Here is a 10,697-nt window from a genome sequence, read left to right on the forward strand (position 1 = left end):
GGGGGGGGGGAGGGCGGTGGTGGTTGTCCTTGAGGAAGGAAGTGGAGAATTTAGGAAGGTCTGTTTTTTCTCCAAATGGCATCCATCAGATGGGTGACTTAGTTCATGAAACGGCCTTTAGGACTTAAAACTGGCAAGTTAAAATTAGATTTTCCTTAATGGTTCATAGTCCCAGGTCTGTTTTGTGCTGTGGACAGGTCACCTTCTTAGAAAAGCCTCCTCCAGTACAAACAGATCATTGGGATAACTTGCATTACAAAATCAGCAAACATCCAGCTCAGTAGGTTTTAAACTTATTTTCTTAAAGATGAGCCCAGACTTGGGCAGTCATGTGACTGTGGTCTTAACTTCTTAATATACGACAAGTCCCAGGTATGATGTTCTTGCTTGGTTCAAAGATTGAAAAATAATTATGTTGGGGACTGATGAGTTGATTCATCACTTACCAGCATCTTCCCAACATCTTAACAGTAGGTTGACGGGAATTACCAATAAGGAAATGAGTTCAGAGTGGCTGTGGCACGGGGTCTGGGAGTCAGGAGATCAGGGGAGGAGAGACGGCTTGGATGCAGGTGTCCTGGCTTAAGTCCATGGCTCCTTCTACTGCTGTACACACCTTGGCACAGAGAAACTCATATTTGTGAGGTTTTTTTCCACTTACAAAGTGCTTTTTACTTGCAAAGCCCTGGCCCTCCCCTAGAAAAAAGGTTTGGGCCAGAGCACCACCTCTTCCCTTTCTCTAGCACCGTGGGCTCTGGCTGGACAGTCGATGAGGCTGCTCTTTGCCTTGCCTTGGTCTTCTCCCTCCCCTTCTCTGTCACTCCTCACTGCCTCCTCTGACTTACTGCATCTGGTTCTTTCTAGCAATGGATGGTGGGCAATGGACACGCGACTGACCTCTGGCAAAACTGTAGCACCTCCTTGATGGGCAGTGTCCAGCACTGTTTTTCGTCATCAGCAAATGGTGAGGATGGTTTTTTGTTCCACAAACTCGTCCTGGTCTGTCTGCGATGTGCCTCTCTCTCCAGACCTAGAAGCACTTTGTTCTTGGAAGCTAGAGCGGTGTTGCTGGGCTGGGGTGAGATGTGGCCAGGGGCTGGGAAGCCAAGGTGAAAGGAGAGGGGTGGTAGCTTCACTGGCTAAGCTGGGATCTCAGGGAATTGTTGTGCATTCTCTCTACCTGGAGAGAAGCCCTAGACCTGCCCTCCTGTTCCTGCTCATCACTTAGTGTAATTCTTTTAGTGAGTGAAGAAATGTGGATGCAGATAAGCAATGATGATGCAAAATCTCAGGCAGATTCTGCTGGGAGTTTCGATCCAACAAGCAAGTTTGGTTTGGTGGTGGAATATCCAGGAGTGCCCTGGGTCTTCCTGGTGCAGTGATGGAGGGGCTGTCCCGGGAATCCACGGGCCCCTTTTGGTCTCCAGTTACAGGACTTCCTCTCTGGGTCTTGGGCCTCAAAGATCCCATATAGCCATCAGAGCTGTAGAGTGATTTCTTGTTGCAAGACGGGGCATTGACACTGTTTGCATGTCCCCAAGCTGAGCCCGGGGGTATTTTTACTCTGTCCTCAGCATCTTTGTTTGTGAGATGTTGGAATCCAGGCTTTCTTGGGTTCAGGTTAAAGGGATTAATTGGCAATGGAAGCACACTCTTAGACTCTTGCAGTATCCAGAGGGAGGGAGGGCTCAGCAGGGCCCTGGGGCCTGTGAATGTAGAGAGGCAGTAATAAATACGATGCAGTCTTTTTGGTGGCTGAGAAGTATCTGGTGGCAGCATGGACCCTGGCAGGGGCCACAGTGCCTGGTGTTGAGAACACAGTGGGCCAGGCTCTTCACAGTCTCATGTTCCAAAGGATGTGTCCTCAGCCTGGACATGAGGTTTCAATGTGGCCGCAGCTGCCCCTTGATCAAATATTTCTGTCGAAGATGCTATAGCCAGTGAGAGAAACCATTTCAGATGCAGCTGAATAAGGCAGGCAGGGCAGTGGCCATTGGTTCTGGCTTCTCACCATCCAATTTCACTGCTGGCCTTTCCTTCTCTGGGCTATGTACCAAAATTGTCCCTGAAGCATCACCAACCAAACATCTCTAACCTCAGCATAAAGAGAAACTGCTAGAACTACTCGAGGAGGATAGCCAAGCAGTAGAAAACACTGTCTTATGTGTCTGCTTTCCTGGGGGCAAGAAAAGAGACCCCAGTCCTTGTGGAAGGGAGCAGTCCTTAATTCTTTTCTCTGAGTCTGTGAAGAATATTGAATTAAAACCACCCTTGAGGCTGCGTGGTGAGTTGGTAGCCAAGTAACCGAAACCCTCAGGAGTGTCTGAGCGTGTGGCCGGAGCACTGCTTGGCCCCAAAGCCGCAGCATCCGGTGTCTCCTGGGCAAGGTCTGGCTGAAGTTCCCTGAAGGCTGAGAATGGGAGAAGGCTCTGCTCCCTACTGACACCTGGTGGCCATGCGTGGTGACTCCGCCCACAAGGGCTGGCTTTCCCTGAGACCCCGGGTACCCACTTGCACCTCCCCCAAGTGGTGTGTGGCCATGTGGAGTTGGCAGGAGATTCTACACTCACAGGCCCGGAAGGGGCAGTTTTGGCAGGCATGTTCCAACCCGGCTGGGTTTCAAGAGGGATGAGTCGGCAGAGGAGCAGGGATCTAAATTGTCCTGCAGCAGGGCAGCGATGTTCGTATGCTGCTGGCCTGCCTTCTGCATTGACCGTGGTCAGTTAGGAATGGCTGCTCTACCGTCCTCCCAGCAGCTCCCAAAGAGGCACCAGTGTCGTTTCAGTTGGGAACTTCCCATCGCTCAGCTAGCTCTTTGTGTTCAACCTCATCTTCTTGGATTTGCTGACAGTGACCTTGGAGTGTTTCATCTTGGGTTTTTATCCAAATCCACATTGTTGCTTTCCTGGGGCGGGGGGTTCCAAGATCCTGCTCCTCCCCTACACATGCCTTCTCTTCTCTCCCAGGAAGGGCGTTTTTGAGGAGCTCTGGACAAGCTGTGTTTGTTTGCACTTGAACTTCTAAGTAAGATGTTCCCATTTCAGCTTCCCCAGTGGTCAGTATCTCTGCTCTCGTCTTCTGATGGGTCAGCTTGTGTTACAGCCTAAGCTCTGGTGGATTTGAAGCCACTGGGCCTCCTTTGCCTTCGGACTGGGTTTAACCATTTTTGTGCCAAACAAGAGGCGAAAAAAATACATAATTAAGAAAAAAATTAGACTGCCTTTACAGATGAACCCTGTTAGTCATAAACCAGTCACCATGGTTTATATTTGCTCTTAGGATGTTTCAAACATACCTTTTATTTAAGTCATTGAAAGTAATTTTTTATTGATACTTGTTTGTGAAGAATATGTCAACAAGTTTGTTATGTGAAAATGCGTTGGTTTACATGACTTGCTATTTTTTTGAAGGGGCCTGTCTTTGCCTGAGTGGTGCTGGAGCCCTGCACCTCTGCAGGGCTTCATTCTTTTTTTTTTTCCTTATATGAATGGTGCTTGTTACCACATTGACTGCATGGCAGTCAAACATCTATGTTACTTAGTTGGATGGAGACAGATTTTCCTTGAACTCCCTCTTTGTATTAGAGTTGGTTTTAGATTTCTTACTAAATGCCCTCAACTTTGTCTGCTTTTCCATTATCTAAATGCATTTACATACATTTAGAATATAAATCCCTGGCTCTATCCTGATCCTGGCTGCAGGCAGAGGTGAAGGAGGCCAGTGAGGGAATATTTATCATGACCTTGTTTTGAATGCCTCTTGACCCAGGGCATACAAGGACTTGTAGACTCTGGACTTTGGTCCTGATAGTCCTGAGCTCTGTGAGGAGTCAAGAGATCACTTCGGGGAGATGAAGACAGCATAGGCCAGATGCCCGAGGAGTGGAGGCAGGCAGGCACAGCCGGAGTTCAGGGGAGGAAGTGGAAGGCAGGTCTCCTGTGGGAGGTGGGATTTGAGCCATCCTCCAAAGGATGGGCAGGATTTAAATAAACACAGGCAAGGAGGAGGCAATTCCCTGTCAAGGCAATGACATGACCTAAAGCAAGGGGAAAGGTAATGGAGAGACGCGTTCCGGTTGAGATTAAGATTGACCCCACAAAACAAAACATCTTTAAATGGTAGTGACTTAAATAAGATAGTTTATTTCTCTCTCTTTCAAAAGAAGTATGGAAATAGGCAGCCTAACATAGATATGGCAATTCCAGGAAACTGTCAGAGCCATAGGCACTTTCTACCTCATTTCTTTGTCTAATCCTTATGGAGCAGACAGCTGCTACAGCGCCAGCCATTTCATCTCTGCTTCAAGCCGCAGAATAGAGAAAGGAGGAGGAGAAGAATGTGTCCCCCTCCCTTTTAATGAAACATCTTCAGATAGACCACACACCTCTGTTTTTGTCTTTTCCTGGAAGTCAGTCACAGAGCCACACCTACTGTCAAGGGAGGCTGAGCACGGAGTCATTTGACGTCATGGGAAGCATGACTTCTTGATTCACAGAAATTTAATAGCAAGCACCTCCCAGTTAGCCTGGCTTCTCTTCAAGGCTGTGACCACATCCATCCATACCCAGTCATACTCTGACAATAGCTCTGGTGCATCCTATGCTGTTTCAGACTGGAGCCCAGTTACTTTAGGATTCAGCAGACAGTCTATCTCTGCCGTGTCCTGGGACCCTTCAGCAGCAGTGACCTGTGTTGGCAATCGGATGACCCTTCGACTTCCTTCTCATTTTCTCCACTTCCCCAGTCATTAGCAGCTCTTACTGTTTTATGGTGTCTCTTGAATCCTTGTTTCCTCCCAGGCTAGTCCTCTCTTCTGACCTCCAGACCAGCCTGGCCAGCCACCCACTGGAAGGTTCTGCTGGGATGTCTCAGAGGCGTCCCCAGACCAGCCAGCCTTCGTCCTCCTCCACCCAGTCTCCCCCTTTGACAGTTTCCAGTATTTTAGTGGAGGCTGTCTCACTGTCCAGTGAGATTCACACTCAAGAGTCTGCCTGGATGTGTCTTCTCTCCCTTCTCAGAATCATCCTGGTCCCACTGGTCACTCGTCATCCCCACCCACATCACACCAGGGCCACTGCAGCAGCCTCCTTACTCCTGATCTTTCTCTCTTCGTTGTTCCTCATTTTGTACATTGAATCCAGGATGATACTTAAAAATACAAACCTTGTCATATCACTCTCAATTTAAAACCTCTCAGAGGTCCCTTTGGTCTTCATCTTCAGATGAACATCTTTGCTAAGGTCCATACGTCTACATGAATGATCTGCTCCTATTAAACCTCACCCCATCTCTTCTCCCCTTCATCTTGGCATTTCAGCCTTCTCTCACTTCAGTGATCATGGACTGCCTGCCTGGACTGCCTGCCTCAGGATGCCCCCTCTCCTCCCTTCTCCCCTTTCTCCCTGGTCTCCTCCCTTCTCTCCTCTGCCCTTTCATGCAGGACTATTCACTGAACACCTGTCTTGCAGAAGATTCCACTGCAGACACTGAGGGTGCCAGTGGATGAGAGCTTCCATTTTACTGGGCAGATCAGTCAATAAATGTGGATAATCAGAAGGCAGTGATAGGAAGGATGAGGAGAATAAAGCAGGGTGATGTGTGGTGAGGGATTGGGATGGGGAAGAAATGATCTCTTGAGGATGACCAGGAAGAAGTCAGCCACAGGGACATCAGGGGCAGATTCCAGACAGTGGGACTTCCTGAGGACAAGGTCCCTGGGGCGGGAAGGAGCCTGGCAAAGCTGATGCACGGAGAACACAGGGGATGGAGAAGCAAGCCAGCCTGCAGGGTCTTCTAGATCCCAGGAAGGACTCTGGGGCATGTGGATGGGGTTCTAAGTTTCATGATTTGATTTAGACCTGCTCTGTCTTGTATGCATTTCTCAGCTGTTCTATTCCAAGTTGGAGTAACAATCCTGTGCATTTATAAGGCAGAATATGTGAGAAATCTTACAAAGTAGAAATCCTATCTGTTTCCAGCAGTAGCGACCTTATGGCCAGCAGTAGGTTGTAGGCAGCCTTAAACCAGTCCTTTGGATTGAAAGTCAGAAAACAATACGTCTGGCCAGTCTCAGGAGCCCCTCCCTGACTTGAGCACTCTGTGTCTCCTGGGACTGTATCTCCTGTGATCGCCAGGTTTATCTTGTTTATCCGTTTGGTGGCATTGCCATTTCGGCAAGGACATCAGACCATTTCCTCATCTGTGGCTCAGCTTTTGGTCAACAATTTTAAAAACATAGGAGGCCCTCTGCACTTAGGGGCTCGTGTTTTGCAATTTAGCATCTTTGTGGCTCCCTGGGCTAACCCACAAGCTCTGCCCCAGCAATGGCTCTGGATTCTATACGCCCTTGTGGGATGCGGAGGTCCCGGCGGGCAGGGGAGGTGCGGGGTGGGACGAGGTGTCCTGATGCTGATGTTTCAACCCTTGGAGTCTGTCATCAGATGCCATCACCTAGGAGTAAATTCAGAGGCTTGTGCAGACCTGTGTCCCACCATATGGTGCTAGATACTCAGTCTTTGCTTTTTAAAAAATGTAAATTGCTTTCCCGGGATTTTACCAGTGTTGAGAAAGCATCCTTTGTAGTTCAGAAGCTGGGATTGGCCATGGGGCAGCTTGAGGGCATAGATGCTGTCTTTTGGTGCCCAAGAAAAGGATGCCTGGCAGGAAGCCTTCTGAGTATGTGCTCATCAGCACACACATAGACTCTGATGCTGGCAGGGGCTCTGGAGGTCATCAGACCCATCCCCCTGCCCCAAGTCACTCACTTCAGACCCCTCTGCAATGTACCCATTATATGCTCATCCTACCAGTGACAGGGGACTCACTACCTTTCAAGAGACTCCCTTTCATTTCAAAGAGCTAACAGAGTGGTCCATTCATCCATTCTTTAACTAGACTGAGCGTGTGCTAGGTACTGGGCACTGTTCCAGAAACCGAGCCGATGGAGCTGAACAAGAAATACCAGTCCCTGCTCCAGTGGATGCAGCTCACAGTTACTCAGGGGAGATGGAGGAAAGACAATGAATGAGTCACTGTGGGCAGTGGACAGTGCTCTGCAGGAGACGGCCAGAGCGACGGATAGCAGGGCGCCACTAGGGAGGAAGCAGCTGGTCACAGAAGGCCTCTTCCTGCCAGAGTCACATGGACAGAGGCTTAAAAGATGGGAGGGGCCAGCTGTATGAAGAACCACAGGAGGAACATTCCAGGAGGTACTGGAAAGGGCCAGCTCCTTAGGCAGGGAGGAGTCTGGTGTGTCCACCAGTGCTGGGCCAGCATGACTGAGTGCCAGACTTCAGGCAGGAGAGGACTCTGATGCTGAAAAAGCCACCCAGGACATACAGAAGGGTCTGGAGCAGAAGGGGGGTGTAATTTGATTTGTGTTTTGAAGACGCATTCTGGCTGATACATTGAGAAGGTACAGTGTCAGCAAAGCACTTGGATTTAGGAATCTGTGGCTCAGGGTAGACGTCTGGCATGGACATTCAGCTTTGGGGTCATCGGTGTCCACAGGAGGGTATTTAATGTCTGCAGGGGAATTGATGAGAGGTGGAAGGAGCAAGGGGTCCAGTGTGAGTCTTGTGACATCTGGTGGCTGATGGGGGCAGGAAGGAGCTGGCAGAAAGGTTGGGGAGGAGGGGCCCATGATGTAGAAGGGGTGAACTGCTGTGGGATACTGTCATTAAGAACTTACTTAGCTGTGGGACTTCCCTCGTGGTTCAGTGGTTAGGCCTCTGAGCTCCCATTACAGGGAGCATGGGTTTGATCCCTGGTTAGGGAACTAAGATCCCACATGCTGTATGGTACAGCAAATAAAAAAATAAAGCAACTTAAAAAAAAGAAAGAAATCACTCAGCTGAGGCCACATCAGTCCCCTAAATTTTTCAGTGGTTTCTGGTTGTCTTCATTCATGCCTGGAGGCTTGGACCTCATCCTCAAGGTGTCTAAATCCCTGTTCTGTCCTTGGAAGCTGTGGTGTTTTCTTCCCGGGTCTCCCCTTCTCCAGGTGGTGCTTCCTCCTTGCAGTGACCTTTCTGTTGCTGGTGAGAGTTCTCTGCCCCCCATCCCCGCCTGTGTAACACGTTGTCTCTGGACCATGGGCATTGGCCTCCCGGTGCCGCTCAGCTGCTGGCTTGTGGTTGGCCTGGCAGGTAGACGCACAGAGAGAGGGGTTCTCTCTCCTGTGGCCACCCCATTCATTCTCCTCCCCACTAGGCTCTGTGGATGCCAAACCTAAAGAAAGGCTGAAGGATCATTTAACTCCTTAGATTTCAAACATGCTTTTGAACTTCTTGGGCTTCCCTGGTGGCTCAGACAGTTGAGAATCTGCCTGCAATGCAGGAGACCCACGTTCAATCCCTGGGTCAGGAAGATGCTCTGGAGAAGGGAATGGCTACCCACTCCAGTATTCTTGCCTGGGAAATCCCATGGACAGTGGAAGGGTGGGCTACAGTCCATGGGGTCGCAAAGAGTTGGACACGACTGAGTGACTAATAACACTTTGAACTTCTCAGCACCCCAGTGGATTGGCATCATGAGTGCCTGCTTTTCTGCACGGGGTATGCCTCTCAGAAGCTGGTTACCTGGGGCAAGTACCCTCATGGCCTAATAGGGTAACTGTGGAGGCAAGACCTGGAGTGGTCGCCCATCACGTCCCATGCACCCTGAGTCCTCTTCCCATTCAGGATATAATTGTGACATGGGGGGATCTTGAGTGGACACCGCCTTTGAGCTGGGCCTTGGAAATTGGGTAGAACTTCAGTAGGTGTGGGGAGAGGGGAGAGTGCTTGGTACTGAGCTTGGTGGGCTGGTGGCTCTTAATTTCCATGATGCTTGGACAGAAGGCCTCTGATTATTTGCATATGGAGAATGCTTTTTAAACCTAAAGATCCTGAACCCCTTCCTCCACCAGGCATCCCCTTTTCCTCTGTACATCCCTTACCTCCCCTGGGCAATTGAAATGTCTTTCTCTTCTCTTCCTTTCTGAAGTCACTGTCTGTGGCCAGACTCCACATATTCAAGTGTTCTTGACAACACCAACACAAAGTGTTCTCTGATCAGTCAATTTGGAAAAGACTATTTCAAATCTACTCAGGCTCTTCTTTTTAATCGTAAGACTTTTCAGAACCTTGAGTACCTTACTGTACGTTGCAGTGTCCAAGGAGGGATGTTAATATACTTGACCACGGAAGCCACTTACTTTATTTTTCTGTGTGTGTGTGTGTGTGCGTGTGTGCATATTAGATGGCTCAGTTGTGTCTGATTCTTTGTGACCCCATGGACTGTAGCCCACCAGGCTCCTCTGTCCTTGGGATTTCCCAGGCAATAATACTGGAGTGGGTTGCCATTTCCTTCTTCAGGGGACCTTCCTGACCCAAGGATCAAACTCACGTCTCCCGCATTGGCAGGTGGAGTCCTTACCACTGCGCCACCTGGGAAGCCCTCCATTTTTCTGTTTAATCAACAATGTTTTGGGAAACAGCCTAACCTGACCCTCCTGTTACTAGAGTTTTCCAACCAGGGAATGGAGGAAGCCTGAAATAGCTGGACATTTTCAGTAACCTCGGGACCTCAATGACTGTATTATATTCCCTGTTCCAGTTTGAAGACTAGTGGGAATAAGACCGTTGGTGTCAAACCACACATATAAATTAGACTCTGGAACAAATTCCTCTGCCCACGAGGGAGCCTCTTGGTCAGGAGGGCAGTTAACCAAGTGACGGTGTCAGGTGCAGCCTGAGCGCCTGGAACATGAGTTCACTCATCGTCAGCCAGAGGTTTAGCTGGAGTTGAAATGCCCCCCAGGATTAGCGTGGAAAGAGCCTCCCTCATGGTCTCCCTCATCCTTGTGAGCTTCCGGCCAGGGTCTGTGGGCTGAAAGACCCCATTATGGCTTTTCCCTCTGGCTGCATCCTTGTGGGTCCCAGGAAAAGTGAACCCGGGGCCCAATTTCAGAGCTCCCAGCTGGGTGAGATGGGAAGAAGCTGGAACCCTGGGCAAGGACCACTCGGTCCTTGCTCAGGCTCCTGCCAGTGGGCAAAGCAAACATACAGCAAAGTCCTCGTGGATAGGATGGAGGCTGCTCGCAAGTCAGCAGCCTCTGGAATGACATCCATCCCAAGAAGGAAGGAAAGTGGCAATTTGTGGGATGTCAGTGGGGAGGGTGCCAGCTAGTTCAGTGGTAGAGAATCCATCTGCCAATGCAGGAGACGTGGGTTTGATCCCTGGCTCGGGCAGATCCCCTGGAGAAGGAAATTGCAACCGGCTCCAGTATTCTTGCCTGGATAATCCCATGGACAGAGGAGCCTGGAGGGCTACAGTCCACGGGGTCACAAAGATTCAGACACAACTGAGTGACAGAACAACAACAGTGGGAAGGGAGGTTAGCGGGTGTGTCAGCTGCTTTGCAAGATGGCCCAGCATTCTGGACAGGGGCGGCTCTCACTCCCCCAGTGGTGATTCACCCCAGTGGCTCCTTCCTCCTGGCTTGGCCTCCCCAGTTCATGCTCTGACCCATCTGCCACTGCCCTTCCTTTCATTCTTGATGGAGTCAGAGAGCTTTTGTGAATTGCCAGAGTGGGACTCGAGGTTGAGGGGGGAGCAGGCGCTCGGGCGTTCCTCTAGGCTGGGAGGAAAGGAGGCAGAAGGACGCAGAGGGGCCTGTGCATTGAAGAGCGTTGTAGCCTCCCTGAGCCCTTCGC

At 50.0% G+C, this 10,697-nt stretch overlaps 1 protein-coding gene across 1 annotated transcript in view; it reads left to right on the forward strand.

Moving 5' to 3' along the window:
* The window catches only part of PMP22 (peripheral myelin protein 22), a 24,263-nt gene that overhangs the window by 586 nt on the left and 12,980 nt on the right, over positions 1-10,697 (forward strand). The window contains exon 2 of the mRNA XM_010842986.1: positions 865-964. Coding sequence (XP_010841288.1) covers positions 871-964 — 94 coding nt within the window. The 5' untranslated portion in view covers positions 865-870. The remainder of the gene's footprint in view (positions 1-864; positions 965-10,697) is intronic.

Source organism: Bison bison, unplaced genomic scaffold (genome assembly GCF_000754665.1).
Source record: "Bison bison bison isolate TAMUID 2011002044 unplaced genomic scaffold, Bison_UMD1.0 scf7180017864180, whole genome shotgun sequence".
Taxonomy (NCBI): Eukaryota; Metazoa; Chordata; class Mammalia; order Artiodactyla; family Bovidae; genus Bison; species Bison bison.